This window comes from Aquarana catesbeiana, linkage group LG02 (assembly GCF_042186555.1).
Source record: "Aquarana catesbeiana isolate 2022-GZ linkage group LG02, ASM4218655v1, whole genome shotgun sequence".
NCBI classification, from domain to species: domain Eukaryota; kingdom Metazoa; phylum Chordata; class Amphibia; order Anura; family Ranidae; genus Aquarana; species Aquarana catesbeiana.
The window spans coordinates 84,870,714-84,889,256 of record NC_133325.1 but is presented as its reverse complement, the minus strand read 5'-3'; the positions used below and the strand labels follow the sequence as shown (position 1 = coordinate 84,889,256).

The 18,543-nt window shown below is 42.9% G+C and overlaps 1 protein-coding gene across 1 annotated transcript in view; it reads left to right on the top strand.

Moving 5' to 3' along the window:
• GUCY1A2 (guanylate cyclase 1 soluble subunit alpha 2) overlaps positions 1-18,543 on the top strand; it is a 379,388-nt gene that overhangs the window by 322,978 nt on the left and 37,867 nt on the right. Inside the window, exon 7 of the mRNA XM_073613127.1 lies at positions 831-985. Coding sequence (XP_073469228.1) covers positions 831-985 — 155 coding nt within the window. The remainder of the gene's footprint in view (positions 1-830; positions 986-18,543) is intronic.

Below are 18,543 nucleotides of genomic sequence, written 5' to 3'. Positions count from 1 at the left end.
CACCGATATGGCATCTTTATGAAGTCACTTTAATAAACGTACTGCACAATCAATCTACTATTGTTTTTTCTGGGATTTATGAATACACGGTGGATGTGAGAGAGGAGATTATATTGATTTGAGCATCTATCCCATTCTTTCCAGTTGGCTCTACACACTAATTCTTTACTGATCTTTATGGCCATGTGGATCTCGTGAGTGAACCACCAAACCACACATGGTGGAGCACATTTGTGTTGGAGAGTTGAGAAGTTTTTCACATTAGTATAAACGGTACGGTGGATGGGACTAATTGATTTAGTGAATTACAGAATCACAGCACAGAAGACTTTTTGGGGTTTTGCATTTTGTTTGTTTTTTTTTTATTTTTTGTTGTTGTTATATTGGTTTAAAATGGACACTTTTTGAAAGTTATATGGACACTGTGATACAAATAGCATTTGGTTGGGAATATATTTTTGTGCACAGTTGCACATGTTATATAATTGTGGAAAAGAATTGATGTTGTGATTTCACTTTATATTTGTAGTTTTTGTGGCGTGAGCGTTTTAAAAGTAGCCCCTTACTTTATTTATGCACAGATTATAATTTCAACTTGTTCAATTAAGTTTTGAGAAAAAAAAAAATTGGAAGCTGATTGGTTTCTATGCAGGGCTGCAACAGATTTTGCACTCTCCAGTTTTAGTAAATCAAACACAATGTTTTTTTTAGTAGAGTGGCAAGAACGGCTGTTTTGTCAGATTTTTGGATAAAGCTTTTGTCATCTTTAAAACAAAAATGCAAATGTAAATCTTTGACTTAAGAATTTTTATCTTTTCCTTTTTTGGCAGATGAGAATAGGAATTCATTCTGGCTCAGTCTTTGCTGGTGTTGTTGGAGTAAGAATGCCACGCTATTGTCTTTTTGGAAACAACGTCACACTGGCCAGCAAGTTTGAATCAGGGAGTCACCCTCGACGTATTAATGTCAGTCCAACAACATACCAGTAAGTATCAATGTACAGTATGTGTGTAAGAATCTCATGGGATCTGAAATATACATATAGATTAAACAATAAACATTATATCATTTCTTGACTAACTCAAGTCCAATAAAAATACACTTTGTGTGCTCTCCCCCATCCTGTATAGTAGGGGTTTATTGCTTATTATGTCTGGGGAAAGAATAAAGTAGAGGAATACTTCATTCTTCATCTATCCACTCCAGCCCCAGAATGTTGGCAAGCCTTTGACAACCATACATTGTACGTGCATTAATGATGTTAGCAAGGAAGCAACTGCTTGACTAGCGAATAGGAGCAGCTTCAATGGATCAGTTGTCCTTCCTGGAACCAACAGAAAAGTAGCCTGCAGCAGTGAAAAATAAGGTAAGTATTGCTCTGCTTTACATCTCCTCCTGACTAAGGCCGGGTTCACATATGTGCAGCTGCGGTTCCCAGCATTGGGTCCGGTGGGCTCCTATTCACTGGTTCAGGTCTGAAGCAGGTCTGAATTTCTGCATGAATTTGCACCTGAACCAGACCCAAACACGCACAGGACCCTTTTGGAATGTGAACCGTGCCCCCCCAGACATGTGTGAACCGGCTCCATTGACAACCACACTTGCATATCATGCAAATTGGATGTGGGGAAAATCGCATCCAATTCGCAATTATGTGAACCAGGCATTAATGAGCATTTAACCCTTACTATATATAGTTACATATTTAGTTAGGTTGAAAAAAGACAAATCCATCTAGTTCAACCATAAAAATAAATAATAACATCATACAATCCCATATACCCAATCCTATACCCACAGTTGATCCAGAGGAAGGCGAAAAACCCCAGAAAAGCATGATCCAATTTGCTACAGCAGGGGAAAAAATTCCTTCCTGATCCCCCGAGAGGCAATCGGATTTTCCCTGGATCAACTTTACCTATAAATGTCAGTACCCAATTATATTATGTTCATTTAGGAAAGAATCCAGGCCTTTCTTAAAGCAATCTACTGAGCTGGCCAGAACCAGGAGGGAGTCTGTTCCACATTTTCACAGCTCTTGTAGAAACCTTTGTGTAGAAACCTTTCCATATTTGGAGATGAAATCTCCTTTCCTCTAGAAGTAAAGCGTGCCCCCTTGTCCTCTGTGTTGAATGTAAAGTGAATAAACCAACACCAAGTTCCCTATATGGACCCCTTATATATTTGTACATTGTGATCATATTCCCCCTTAATCTCCTCGTCTCAAGAGAGAATAAATTCAGTTCCTCTAATCTTTCCTCATAGCTGAGCTCCTCCATGCCTCTTATCAGTTTGGTTGCCCTTCTCTGCACTTTCGCCAATTCCCTGATATCCTTTTTGTGAACTGGTGCCCAAAACTGAACTGCATATTCAGATGAGGTCTTACTAATGATTTGTACAGGGGCAAAATGATATCTCTCTCTCTGGAGTCCATACCTCTCTTAATACAAGAAAGGACTTTACGCGCTTTGGAAACGCAGCTTGGCATTGCATGCTATTATTGAGCTTATGGTCTACCAAAACCCCCAGATCGTTCTTCACTATGGATTCCGCCAGTTGTACTCCCCCTAGTATGTATGATGCATGAATATTCTTAGCCCCCAAATGCATAACTTTACATTTATCAACATTAAACCTCATCTGCCACATAGTCGCCCAATTAGACAGTGAATTGAGGTCGGCTTGTAAATTGGAGACATTATGTAAGGACGTTATTCCACTGCATAGCTTGGTGTCATCTGCAAAAACTGAAATGGTACTTTTAATCCCAGACCCTATATCATTTATAAAGATTTTAAAAAGATCCTCTGGATCAACTGTAGGTGAAGGATTGTGTGTATGGGATTGTGTTTTTTTTTTTTTTTTTTTTTACCTAGATAGCCTTGTGTCTTTTTTCAACCTGACTAACTATGTAAGGGTCCCAACACTGAACCTTGGGGTACACCACTGATAACCTTAGACCATTCAGAGTATGAATCATTAACCATTACTCTCTCAATTCAGTCTTTTAGCGAGTTTTCTATCCATTTACAAACTGATATTTCCAAGCCTGCATCAGTAAATGGTGTACCGGGGCCCACGTCCGGACTGAGGCACTCTTCTGCCCGGCCCGCTGCGATTCTGCCATTTAGGAGCCGGCTCTCCCCCTCAGCCGTTGCCGGGGTGAGGAAAGTTTCTTTTGTAGGAATTATTTCAGGACCTTTTATTTATTTCTTTACTAAGATAAATTGCTATTAGCCTTTTTTTTTATTTTGTGTGCGCTGCCTATAATACATGCCCATTCAAGTGCTCAGCTCAATCCTGGCAAACACAAGATAACAAGAATGGTGTTGGGGATGATGCAACTCATAATCCATACAAGGCTGTGGAGAAGATAGTGGCGGGGCACCGAGCGGTGACAGCTTTAAGCTGTACTTAACCCCCACCACCCTACCCCCCACGTTTTTCCCACTTACCTGTAGTTCTGCAGTGCTTTTTAAAGAACAAACTCTCCTGCACAGCCAATCCAATGTTGTCTTACTGCGATTCGCTATTCGGATGCCACACAGCGAATCTCGCGCCACCACCTTGGTCCTCTTCGGCTGCTGCCTCGGGTGCAGGCAGTCAGCGCTAATGACATACCAGACCTGCCATCTGGATGCTCTGTGTGCCAGTCCTACAACCTCATGGGAGATGTGATGTAAGTATCCCAGGAGGCTGCAGGACCAGCTGCACATTATTCCGACCTAGGCCAAAATAGTGACAGGAAGCATGGCTAAACATTAAAAAAGCAATAGAAAAAAACCTAAAAAATGTCCATGCAATTCTGCTTGGGAAGGAGAAAGGGGGTGTAAAAGCAGAACTAACTCCCTTTTGGGATTTGAGTTACGCTTTATGTTCCAGTTCATCCATTTTGTATGATTTTATCAAAGACTAACACAGAGTACAATTCTGCTGCTGATAGTTTAAAGTAGATATTTTCAGTGTGTTCATAAAGATATATGTAATAGTTTTTTCTTTTAATATAAAAATAATTTAGCTTAATCCCAAGTGTACTACATTTGACCTCCAGTTTAGCACTGAAGCAAGTTATTACTAACAGGATTATAGAAGAGATAGAGTGTCCATATATCCGTACTGGAATGAAAAGGGGTCCATCTCTCGGTTTAGCTTAAGGGCAGAAGCATATACATGGAGAGATAACAGGCGTTCCTCCAGAGGTTGGCTCAGGTTTGGAGATATGGGATAATTGAATTACCTACTCTAGAGGATCTAACAGCTCTTGTGACTTGAGCAGGGGTTTTAAATCAAGTAAAGGTAAATATAGCTGATAACTGTAAAAACTGGGAATGACTAAAAGTGGCTCGAGAAAAATTGAGGATTTAACTCCTGATCTTAAGTAAGAGGAAAATGGTGCAATCAATGGATAAGATGTTAATGTGAAACTCCAAACAGATAAATACACAATTTAAATAAACGTATGTTTCCTTTTTTTGCCTGCCAAAAGATTGGTAATTCTGTACAGTCAGATTTGTGATTCACATCTTTACTTAACATTATATATATAATTCCTTACATGTGTAGGTATACCTAAACTCTTTTGTGACCAAGTTATTGATGTCTGGATGCCCAGGCCAAATTTAGAAGTGTCAGTATCTGTCAATAATCTTAACAATAACTTTATGGCTAATTTGTATACCTAATATTTTACATATATACAGTACTATGCAAAAGTTTTAGGCAGGTGTGGGGAAAAAATGCTGTAAACTGAGAATGCATTCAGAATTAGAAGTGTTAGTAGTTGATTTTTATCAATTAACAGAATGTAAAGTAAATAAACAGAAGAGAAATTCAAATCAAATCAATATTTGGTGTGACCTACCTTTGCCTTCATAACAGCTTCAATCCTGCTAGGTACACTTGCACACCGTTTTTGAATGAACTCTGCAAGTAGGTTGTTACAAACACCTTGGAGAAGTAACCATAGATCTTCTGTGGATGTAGGCTGCCTCAAATCCTTCTGTCTCTACATGGAATCCCAAACAGACTCCATGAAGTTGAGATCAGGGCTGTGTGGGGGCCAAACCATCACTTCCAGGACTCCTTGTTCTTCTTTATGTTGAAGATAGTTCTTAAAGTGTTAGTAAACTCCCATGCATGATTTTTACTCATAGGTAAGCCTATAATAAGGCTTACCTATAGGTACTGTAAATGTCTCCTAACCGTGCATCGTTTAGGAGATATTTACTGTAGATGCAGTCGGTGATGTCACTGGCGCATGCAATCTGAAGGAACAATATATCCGTGCCATTCCTTCAGAGTCCTGTGATGTAAACGATGGCTCGCATGCCACTCACACAGGCGGAGTCCACGAACCCAGAAGGATGACCGGGTGAAGATGGAAGGGCCTTCAGCTGTTACAGCGTGCTGCTGGAAGGCTTTGTTCTAAGGTAAGTTTCACATAATGTGCTGGTATGCGATGTATACCAGCACATTATGACATTGCCTTGCAGGTTTAAAAAGAAAAAAAAAAGCCTGCGGTTTACTACTACTTTAATGACATTGGCTGTATGTTTGGGGTCACCGTCCTGCTGCAGACTAAATTTGGGACCAATCACATGCCTCCCTGATCGTATGGCACAATGGATAGGCATAGCTTCCAACTTCCCCTGATTCTGAGGGACTGTCCCTGATTTGGAGCAATGTCCCTCTGTCCCTCATTCCTCCTCATTTGTCCCTCATTTTGGTCTGATCTATATAGTTGTATATAAAATGCACTTTTTATCTTTTAAAAAGTGTTTCCCAGTGCTAAACCTTTCATCCAATTTCTAAATTGCTGCATTTGTAAATTTCAAAAGCCAATATAAAGGAATAGTAGTGGTTAAAAAAAAGCACTTGTGGGTTTAACCAATCATTTTTGTATAATTCTCCTTTAAGGGAGTGTGGCAAGAGGTGTCCTATCTCTACATACTTTTGCTAATAGCTGTCCCTTGATCCCATCTCAAAAAGTTGTGAGGTATGAATAGGTATCTGCCTGCATTTCTCAGTATTGAGGACACCATTGACCCTGACCTAATCTCTAACTCCATTTGTAGACATGCAGCTCCAAACTTACAAGGAACCTCCACCATGCTTCACTGTTGCCTGCAGAGTCACTCATTATTGTACCGCTCTCCAGACCTCCACCGAACAAACTGCCTCCTGCTACAGCCAAATATTTAACATTTTGACTCATCAGTCCAGAGCACCTGTGCTAATTTTCTGTACCCCAGTTCCTGTGTTTTCATGCATAGGATGTGGAAACAAGGCTATACGACTCAACTATACAACTGTGTCTTTGAAGGAAAAGCGAGGTCACACCAAATGATTTGGATTTCTCTTCTGTTCATTTACTTTCCATTTTATTTTGTTAATTGATAAAAAATAAGCACTTCTATTTCTAAAAGCATTGTTAACTTACAGCATTATTTCACACCTGCCTACAATGTTTGCATAGTTATATATATATATATTATATTTTAACCACTTGCTTACTGGGCACTTATACCCCCTTCCTGCCCAGGCCAATTTTCAGCTTTCAGCGCTCTCACTCTTTGAAACACAATTGCGCGGTCATGCAACACTGTACCTATGTAGCACCCTGGAGTTTAGGCAGGGTTGCTCCTCACAAATTTACTTACCAGGAGTATTTAACCTTGTTGCACTTTTCTCTTCTACCACTAGGTGGCCGGGTACTTGGTGGTACTAGATATGAGAAGGGCAACACAAGGTCAGGTTATGGGTATGTGGGGTGTCTCAGCCAATGGGCAGGGGTTTTCTTGGATCCCTTGGCCTGCTGGGAGAGCCTATATATTCGGGTGAGGTCAGGTGATCTGTGTTCTGTGCCGCTATCTGGGTAGACGTGTGTTGTATTTCCCGGGCTGCTAGGCCAGAGATTGGGCCTATCCCAGGCACATCTGGCTGCTAGGCTGTTTGAGGGGATATTCAGAAGCAAGAGAGCAGCGCAGGGTTGGGACCGCAGCTTGCAGTCCAACCAAAAGTGACGATTCTGCCGGCAGAGAACCTGCCGTGGTCGGAGGTAGAGGGGAAGCTGTCACCAGTAAGGGACTATCCGCTTAATTACAAGGGACCACAGTGAGTAACTGAAGCAAGTAGCGGAGCAGCATTCTGACCAACTGGGGATGGTGAAGAATCGGTGGGTGGGTATCAGTGGGTATTCAGTGGGTATCAAACCAGGGACCCAGCCAGTGAAGGTGATGCTTGCAGAGCAGCCTTGTGTGTTAAGATAGCCGTCTGAGCAGGCCAGTGAGGTGAAGCTTGCGCGGGACCTTGCCACACCTAAATTACATTTTTATCATTTTTTTCACATAAATAAAGCTTTCTTTTGGTGGTATCTTTTAATTTTTTTCTCAACAAACAAAAAAAGACAGACATTTTTGAAAACAAAACAAAACATTTTTTAAATTTTGTTATAAAATTTTGCAAACAGGTAATTTTTCTCCTTCACTGATGGGCACTGATGAGGTGGCACTGATGCGCACTGATCTGGTGGCACTGATGGGTACTGATATGTGGCAATGATGAGGCAGCAATGGTGGGCACTGATGAGTATGCACTTATGGGTGGCACTGATGGGCACTGATAGGTAGCACTGATGGGCACTGATAGGGGAAATGGAGAGGTGGCACTGATTGGCAGCACTGATGGGCACTGATAGGTGGCATTGATGGACACTGATAGGCGGCATTGATGGACACTGGTAGGCGGCGCTGATAGGCAGCACTGAGAAGTGACATTGATGATGAGGCAGTTATGAGCACAGATTGGCAGCACTGATGGGCACGGATAGGTGGCACTGGTGGGCATGGATTGGCAGTACTGATAGGCACTGATAGATGGCACTGGTGGGCACTGATAAGCAGCACTAAAGGGCACTGATTAGCAGCACTGGTGGGCACTAAAGGGACCAATGTCCCTCTAACAGAAGCTGGTTAACGGCTTTTTTCTTTTCTTCACGCTGACAGTGTGAGGGGGAAAAAAAAAAATAGATAACCGTCTTCTGTTTACTTCCATGATCTGCTGTCATTGGCTGGTAAAGGGCCTGCTGTGATTGGCCCTTTACCTCAAACAGTGATCAGCTGAGTCTCAAGGGCAGTGCAAGAACAGAAGTACATCCATGTATGCCCTCCCGGCATTTTAGGCCCGCACTGTAGCCGTCTTCCGGCTATAGCGCGGGCGCCAAGTTGTTAAAGGTCAAATAAGGTTATTATTTAGGACCCTGATTTTTTTTTTTAAATATCCTACTATTTTTTTTTTTTTTTATAGGCTTGCAAATACACAAAATTGTAAAAAAAAATAGAAACAATATTAAACAGAGGGCATCACAGATCAATACGGCAACAGGATTGTGGAAGTGTTTATCTGCAGGCTGAAGATTTTAATTTTTATCAGTGAAGCCTCCAGCCTGCATATGATCACTATGTCCTAGATGAAACAGTGATTACATGATTTGGAACCACTCTGATTGGTCCCTGATCTTTATTGCAGACCACAGCTGTCAGTGATTGAGAACCAGTATCCAGGGAAGTGACAGCTGCTGGTTCTTAACTGGGGGAATATTTATTCACATCCTGGCACAGGACATCATACTGGTGAAAAAATGCCAGGGTATCATGCTGTGCTAATAAACAGATTGTGGGTGGGAAGGGGGTTATTGAGACAAACACTTCTAAAACACAGCATGGGCCAAGTGTGTTAAATACTCTATATACAATTTTAAAACTCATTGCAACAATGGGTAGTACAAAAAACTACATACCCACTGAAAGATTTTGATTCAATTTGATAAAAGGTTTAACACATAAAAGAGGCATCCTATATACCGTGTCCAGGGCAGGACTTAGGGTGGTGGGGGCCCCTGGGCTTGAGTCACTTTCGGGCCCTACCTTCTATACATATGCACAGCTCTATAAAACAGAAATAGAAAAGGACAAGGTGCGCCAGACTCAGTGCAGTATTAAAGAACTTCTGTTTAATTGGACAAGACAAAACGACCAAATGGCTACTCACAAAAGTAGATAATATATAAGCGTATAAGTAGGGGATACTGTACTGGTATTCGTCCTGGGTCCACGATTAATAAAAGCAATAAAAATAGATAAAATGATAATTACCGTATTTATCGGCGCATAACACGCACCCCAAGTTTAGGAGGCAATTTTAAGGAAAAAAACTTTTATGCCGCGTACACACGAGCGGACTTTACGGCGGACTTTGCCCGGCGGACTGGATTTCGTCGGACAATTCGATGTGTGTGGGCTCCAGCGGACTTTGTTTTCTCAAAAGTTGGACGGACTTAGATTTTAAACTTGTTTAAAATTTATCCGTTGAAATCGAGTCCGGTCGAAAAGTCCGCTCGTCTGTATGCTAGTTCGACGGACAAAAAGGCACGCTAGGGCAGCTATTGGCTACTGGCTATGAACTTCCTTGTTTTAGTCCGGTCGTACGTCATCACGTACGAATTCGACGGACTTTGGTGGATTGTGTGTAGGCAAGTCCGTTCATTCACAAAGTCCGTCGGAAAGTACGTCGAAAAATCCGCCGGGCAAAGTCCGCCGTAAAGTCCGACCGTGTGTACGCGGCATTAGGAGGGAAGTTTAACCACTTGACGACCGCCTCACGCCGATTTACGTCGGCAAGGTGGCACGGACAGGCAAAATCACGTACATATACGTGATTTGCCTTCCGCGGGTGGGGGGTCCGATCGGACCCCCCCCGGTGCCCGAGGCGGTCGTCTTTTCTCCCACGGCGATCGGAGATGAGGGGGAGGCCATCCGTTCGTGGCCCCCCCCTCACGATCGCCGCCGGCCAATGAGAACATTCCTTTGCTGCTGTATGCTAAACAGCAGCAAAGGAAATGATGTCATCTCTCCTCGGCTCGGTAATTTCCGTTCCGGCCCGAGGAGAGAAGACAAGTGAGTGAGTGCACAACACACACACACACAGTAGAACATGCCAGGCACACAAAACACCCCGATCCCCCCCCCGATCGCCCCCCGATCCCCCCCCAATCACCCCCCCCCCCTGTCACAAACACCAGCAGTTTTTTTGTTTTTTTGTTTTTTTTTCTGATTACTGCATTGGTGTCAGTTTGTGACAGTTACAGTGTTGGGACAGTTAGTATTACCCCCCTGTAGGTCTAGGATACCCCCCTAACCCCCCCTAATAAAGTTTTAACCCCTTGATCACCCCCTGTCACCAGTGTCACTAAGCGATCATTTTTCTGATCACTGTATTAGTGTCGCTGGTGACGCTAGTTAGTGAGGTAAATATTTAGGTTCGCCGTCAGCGTTTTATAGCGACAGGGACCCCCATATACTATCTAATAAATGTTTTAACCCCTTGATTGCCCCCTAGTTAACCCTTTCACCACTGATCACCGTATAACTGTTACGGGTGACGCTGGTTAGTTTGTTTATTTTTTATAGTGTCAGGGCACCCGCCGTTTATTACCGAATAAAGGTTTAGCCCCCCGGTCGCCCGGCGGTGATATGCGTCGCCCCAGGCAGCGTCAGATTAGCGCCAGTACCGCTAACACCCACGCACGCAGCATACGCCTCCCTTAGTGGTATAGTATCTGAACGGATCAATATCTGATCTGATCAGATCTATACTAGCGTCCCCAGCAGTTTAGGGTTCCCAAAAACGCAGTGTTAGTGGGATCAGCCCAGATACCTACTAGCACCTGCGTTTTGTCCCTCCGCCCGGCCCACCCAAGTGCAGTATCGATCGATCACTGTCACTTACAAAACACTAAACGCATAACTGCAGCGTTCGCAGAGTCAGGCCTGATCCCTGCGATCGCTAACAGTTTTTTTGGTAGCATTTTGGTGAACTAGCAAGCACCGGCCCCAGGCTGCGCCAGATTAGCGCCAGTACCACTAACACCCACGCACGCAGCATACGCCTCCTTTAGTGGTATAGTATCTGAACGGATCAATATCTGATCCGATCAGATCTATACTAGCGTCCCCAGCAGTTTAGGGTTCCCAAAAACGCAGTGTTAGCGGGATCAGCCCAGATATCTGCTAGCACCTGCGTTTTGCCCCTCCGCCCGGCCCAGCCCACCCAAGTGCAGTATCGATCGATCACTGACACTTACAAAACACTAAACGCATAACTGCAGCGTTTGCAGAGTCAGGCCTGATCCCTGCGATCGCTAACAGTTTTTTTGGAAGCTTTTTATTGAACTGGCAAGCACCAGCGGCCTAGTACACCCCGGTCGTAGTCAAACCAGCGCTGCAGTAACACTTGGTGACGTGGCGAGTCCCATAAGTGCAGTTCAAGCTGGTGAGGTGGCAAGCACAAGTAGTGTCCCGCTGCCACCAAAAAGACAAACACAGGCCCGTCATGCCCATAGTGCCCTTCCTGCTGCATTCGCCAATCCGAATTGGGAACACACCGCTTCTGCAGCGCCCGTACTTCCCCCATTCACATCCCCAACCAAATGCAGTCGGCTGCATGAGAGGCATTTTTATGTCCTCCCGAGTACCCCTACCCAACGAACCCCCCCAAAAAGATGTCGTGTCTGCAGCAAGCGCGGATATAGGCGTGACACCCGCTATTATTGTCCCTCCTGTCCTGACAATCCTGGTCTTTGCATTGGTGAATGTTTTGAACGCTACCATTCACTAGTTGAGTATTAGCGTAGGGTACAGCATTCCACAGACTAGGCACACTTTCACAGGGTCTCCCAAGATGCCATCGCATTTTGAGAGACCCGAACCTGGAACCGGTTACAGTTATAAAAGTTAGTTACAAAAAAAGTGTAAAAAAAAAAATATATATATATAAAATAAAATAAAAAATAGTTGTCGTTTTATTGTTCTCTCTCTCTATTCTCTCTCTCTATTGTTCTGCTCTTTTTTTTACTGTATTCTATTCTGCAATGTTTTATTGTTATTGTTATTGTTATTATGTTTTATCATGTTTGTTTTTCAGGTATGTAATTATTTATACTTTACTGTTTACTGTGCTTTATTGTTAACCATTGTTAACCATTTTTTTGTCTTCAGGTACGCCATTCACGACTTTGAATGGTTATACCAGAATGATGCCTGCAGGTTTAGGTATCATCTTGGTATCATTCTTTTCAGCCAGCGGTCGGCTTTCATGTAAAAGCAATCCTAGTGGCTAATTAGCCTCTAGACTGCTTTTACAAGCCGTGGGAGAGAATGCAGCCGGTGATTCAGCCAGCTGACCATAGAGCTGATCAGAGACCAGAGTGGCTCCAAACATCTCTATGGCCTAAGAAACCGGAAGCTACGATCATTTTATGACTTAGATTTCACCGGATGTAAATAGCGCCATTGGGAAATTGGGGAAGCATTTTATCACACCGATCTTAGTGTCATCAGATGCTTTGAGGGCAGAGGAGAGATCTAGGGTCTAATAGACCCCAATTTTTTCAAAAAAGAGTACCTGTCACTACCTATTGCTATCATAGGGGATATTTGCATTCCCCGAGATAACAATAAAAATGATTAAAAAAAAAAAAAATGAATGGAACAGTTTAAAAATAAGATAAAAAAGCAAAAAAATAATAAAGAAAAAAAAAAAAAAAAAAAAGCACCCCTGTCGCCCCCTGCTCTCGCGCTAAGGCGAACGCAAACGGCGGTCTGTCGTCAAACGTAAACAGCAATTGCACCATGCATGTGAGGTATCGCCGCGAAGGTCAGATCGAGGGCAGTAATTTTAGCAGTAGACCTCCTCTGTAAATCTAAAGTGGTAACCTGTAAAGGCTTTTAAAGGCTTTTAAAAATGTATTTATTTTGTTGCCACTGCACGTTTGTGCGCAATTTTAAAGCATGTCATGTTTGGTATCCATGTACTCGGCCTAAGATCATCTTTTTTATTTCATCAAACATTTGGGCAATATAGTGTGTTTTAGTGCATTAAAATTTAAAAAAGTGTGTTTTTTCCCCAAAAAATGCGTTTGAAAAATCGCTGCGCAAATAACTGTGTGGAAAAAAAAAATGAAACACCCACCATTTTAATCTGTAGGGCATTTGCTTTAAAAAAATATATAATGTTTGGGGGTTCAAAGTAATTTTTTTGCAAAAAAAAATAACTTTTTCATGTAAACAATGAGTGTCAGAAAGGGCTTTGTCTTCAAGTGGTTAGAAGAGTTGGTGATGTGTGACATAAGCTTCTAAATGTTGTGCATAAAATGCCAGGACAGTTCAAACCCCCCCCCCAAATGACCCCATTTTGGAAAGTAGACACCCCAAGCTATTTGCTGAGAGGCATGTCGAGTCCATGGAATATTTTATATTGCGACACAAGTTGCAGGAAAGAGACAAATTTTTTTTTTTTTTTTTTTTGCACAAAGTTGTCACTAAATGATATATTGCTCAAACATGCCATGGGAATATGTGAAATTACACCCCAAAATACATTCTGCTGCTTCTCCTGAGTATGGGGATGCCACATGTGTGAGACTTTTTGGGAGCCTAGCCGCGTACGGGACCCCGAAAACCAAGCACCGCCTTCAGGCTTTCTAAGGGCGTGAATTTTTGATTTCACTCTTCACTGCCTATCACAGTTTCGGAGGCCATGGAATGCCCAGGTGGCAAAAAACCCCCCCAAATGACCCCATTTTGGAAAGTAGACACCCAAAGCTATTTGCTGAGAGGTATAGTGAGTATTTTGCAGACCTCACTTTTTGTCACAAAGTTTTGAAAATTGAAAAAAGAAAAAAAAAAAAGTTTTTTCTTGTCTTTCTTCATTTTCAAAAACAAATGAGAGCTGCAAAATACTCACCATGCCTCTCAGCAAATAGCTTGGGGTGTCTACTTTCCAAAATGGGGTCATTTGGGGGGGGGTTTGTGCCACCTGGGCATTCCATGGCCTCCGAAACTGTGATAGGCAGTGAAGAGTGAAATCAAAAATGTACACCCTTAGAAATCCTGAAGGCAGTGATTGGTTTTCGGGGCCCCGTACGCGGCTAGGCTCCCAAAAAGTCCCACACATGTGGTATCCCCATACTCAGGAGAAGCAGCTAAATGTATTTTGGGGTGCAATTCCACATATGCCCATGCCCTGTGTGAGCAATATATCATTTAGTGACAACTTTGTGCAAAAAAAAAAAAAAGTGTCACTTTCCCGCAACTTGTGTCAAAATATAAAATATTCCATGGACTCAATATGCCTCTCAGCAAATAGCTTGGGGTGTCTACTTTCCAAAATGGGGTCATTTGGGGGGGGTTTGTGCCACCTGGGCATTCCATGGCCTCTGAAACTGTGATAGGCAGTGAAGAGTGAAATCAAAAATTTACACCCTTAGAAATCCTGAAGGCGGTGCTTGGTTTTCGGGGCCCCGTACGCGGCTAAGCTCCCAAAAAGTCCCACACATGTGGTATCCCCATACTCAGGAGAAGCAGCTGAATGTATTTTGGGGTGCAATTCCACATAGGCCCATGGCCTGTGTGAGCAATATATCATTTAGTGACAACTTTTTGTAAATATTTTTTTTTTTTTTTTGTCATTATTCAATCACTTGGGACAAAAAAAATAAATATTCAATGGGTTCAACATGCCTCTCAGCAATTTCCTTGGGGTGTCTACTTTCCAAAATGGGGTCATTTGGGGGGGGGGGTTTGTACTGCCCTGCCATTTTAGCACCTCAAGAAATGACATAGGCAGTCATAAACTAAAAGCTGTGTAAATTACAGAAAATGTACCCTAGTTTGTAGACGCTATAACTTTTGCGCAAACCAATAAATATATGCTTATTGACATTTTGACATGTGGCCGAATACATTTTGGCCTAAATGTATGACTAAAATTTAGTTTATTGGATTTTTTTTATAACAAAAAGTAGAAAATATCATTTTTTTTCAAAATTTTCGGTCTTTTTCCGTTTATAGCGCAAAAAATAAAAACTGCAGAGGTGATCAAATACCATCAAAAGAAAGCTCTATTTGTGGGAAGAAAAGGACGCAAATTTCGTTTAGGTACAGCATTGCATGACCGCGCAATTAGCAGTTAAAGCGACGCAGTGCCAAATTGGAAAAAGACCTCTGGTCCTTAGGCAGCATAATGGTCCGGGGCTCAAGTGGTTAAGGAAAAAAACTTACATTTAAATGCCCATCAATGCAGCCTTGTCAGTGTCCATCTGCAGCCTTGTCAATGTCATTGCAGCCTTGTCAGTGTCAGTGTAGCCTTGCCCCAGTGTCATTGCAGTCTTTCAGTTTAAAAATAGCACCGCCGAGATACACAGACGGATGTCCTGTGTATCTCGGCGGCTTTCGGCCACTCTCGGCAGCTCTCAGCAGCTTTCGGTGGCTCTCGGCCGCTCTCGGCGGCTTTCGAAACAGGTGGGGCCAGCAGGGCCCCCTATTGGCCGGGGCCCATGGGCTTGAGCCCCATCAAGCCCAATAGAAAGTTCGGCCCTGACCGTGTCTACTGGTATAATTGTGTTTCACATGGAAAGAGCCAGTTTAAATTGTATAATTGAGCTAAGGCTTCTTATGAGCTGAAAAGTCTTATGCCCCGTACACACGGTCGGACTTTGTTCAGACATTCCGACAACAAAATCCTAGGATTTTTTCCGACGGATGTTGGCTCAAACTTGTCTTGCATACACACGGTCACACAAAGTTGTCGGAAAATCCGATCGTTCTAAATGCGGTGACGTAAAACACGTACGTCGGGACTATAAACGGGGCAGTGGCCAATAGCGTTCATCTCTTTATTTATTCTGAGCATGCGTGGCACTTTGTCCGTCGGATTTGTGTACACACGATCGGAATTTCCGACAACGGATTTTGTTGTCGGAATATTTTATATCCTGCTCTCCAACTTTGTGTTTCGGAAAATCCGATGGAAAATGTCCGATGGAGCCTACACACGGTCGGAATTTCCGACAACACGCTCCGATCGGACATTTTCCATCGGAAAATCCGACCGTGTGTACGGGGCATTAGATCCCTTTCACACTGGGGCGGTTTTCAGGCGATTTAGAGCTAGAAATAGCCTCTGAAAACCGCCTCCCATTCATTGCAGTGTCTTTTCACACTGGGGTGGTGCGCTTGCAGGACATTATGAAAATTTCTGAAAGCAGCATCTTTGGGGTGGGTTGGAAGCGCTGCATTTAGCACTCCCAAAATGCCCTGCCTATTGCAATGAATGGGCAGCGCTTCCAAAGAGCCTTAAAAGCACTTTGAAAATGCCGCAAAATGGGACTCTTTACCATTTTTTTAAAAGTAAAAAACATCCCGCTAGCGAGGCAAAAGAGCCGCTAAAACAGCCCTAAAGCACTGCAAAAACTAGTGGCACTTTAGCACTAACGGCTGGGCGTCCCAGTTATGGGTGTCACTTCATCCCTTTAAAACTGAACACATATTAATTACACAGGTTCTGTGGCTGATTAAGGTGGTAATTAAACTCACTTGGTGCCTTATCTGCATTTAATTAGCCTCAGAACCTGTGTAATTCAAAGGTGTTCGGGTTTAAAGGGATGAGGTGGCAACTCTAGTCCCAGTGTAAAAGTAGCATTTGGGCATTTTTGCAGCTGCCTCTAGGGGCGCCAGGCATTTTTTATTTCTGCCTCTAAACTCTACTGCATGTTAGCCTATGCGTCAATGCACACATAAACTTATAGCAGCATTTAGAGGCAGGAAAAAAAACAAAAAACACTGCCTTTGCTTCTAGGAGCAGCAGAGTTTTGACAGAAAAAAAGCTAGACACTTGTAAATGCATCTAAACGTGTGTTAACGCATGTTAACACCAGCCATGTTTAGCTCTTGAGTGTTAATTAATTTCAATGATCAGAATAAATTATTATTCTAGCCAATAAAATTAACTAACGTCCAAATGCTGTAAACGCGTCTAAAAGCGTTACACACTTTTACAGACATCAGGCGTTTTTTCTGCCAAAACATTACTGCCAGGAGGAAAGGCTTCTGGGAGAGTTTGCGTAAAGGCGTGTAAAGATGTGTATGCATACATAATTTGTTTTTATCATAATTTATTTGTCCCCTTTTGTTTAGACTTAACTTATACGCTTACTAAGGCCTCATGCACACTGGACGCTTTTAGACCCCTTTCACACTGAGCCGTTTTACAGGTGTCTTTACGCTAAAGCTAAAACTAAAACTAGGGGCGCTTTACCACTAACGCCCCCCCGCCCATGTGTGAAAGGGGTCTTACAGCTGCTTCTAGGGGCATCTAGCATTTTTCTTTTCCTGCCTCTAAACGCCCCTTCATGTGGCCTTCTATTCCACATCAGTATATTTTTACTGTATTTTGGTAATACAGTGAATCAGTGGATTTATATTGTATTTTTGGTAATACACTATATTACCAAAAGTATTGGGACACCTGCCTTTACACCCACATGAACTTTAATGGCATCCCAGTCTTAGTCCGTAGGGTTCAATATTGAGTTGGCCCACCCTTTGCAGCTATAACAGCTTCAACTCTTCTGGGAAGGCTGTTCACAAGGTTTTGAAATGTGTCTATGGGAATGTTTGACCATTCTTCCAGAAGCATATCGTGAGGTCAGGCACTGATGTGGATGAGAAGGCCTGGCTCACAATCTCCACTCGAATTCATCCCAAAGGTGTTCTATCGGGTTGAGGTTAAATAAACATCCTGTATGCATGAGGCCTAACACGTATACATGTGTTTATACGTGTAAGTGAGTAAAGCGCATGACTAGTGTAGTCCAGATGTACCCCAATTTTACCCATACTGTTAGCCACCATACTCCACCCTCTTACCAACTTAAATAACGAGACCACACCTTTCATCTGGAGTATAAATGGCCATAACAGCCTTTTATTAAACAACTGTATAAAATTACCTCCAATATTAACTTCAATATGAATAACATATAAACTCAGATAAAACAACATGTTTTAAACAATCTGTTGGTCAATGACGGAGCTACCCCAGTTTACCACATATCCACAAGAGGGCACTGCAGGAACATGTTTCAAAACTGATAAGGCCTCCAGCTGTACCGCTCGGAGACAACCCCCTCCCGCAGTGCAACATACCGGTATTCCTTTCAGGAATACACAGGAGGGGCCATACTATTGCTGACCCCCCACCCCTTTTAACCTTTTATTTACCGCTACCGTCACCGACCAACAACAACAAACCAGCCAACCATCCAGCTGTCATGACGACCAAATGCTTCCAAACCTGAAAAATAAACACACACATTAACAACACCAACAACACATTACACAGGGAGGGAGGGTGGGAAATTCTGCCTCCTCGTGTCTCCTTCCCAGCACACTGTTCCGTTTTTGCTCCTCCCCTCTTTTATAAGGCCACTCCTCCTTACTTTCCTGTTATCTCCTCCCACACTTTTCCTTGAAACATTAACCCTATGTGTGTCACTAGACACACTGTCATGCCCGGCCCTGCACTATTCCTCTTCTTTCCATCATTCCGGGCCTCACTTGACTAGTGTAGTCCAGATGTACCCCAATTTTACCCATACTGTTAGCCACCATACTCCACCCTCTTACCAACTTAAATAACGAGACCACA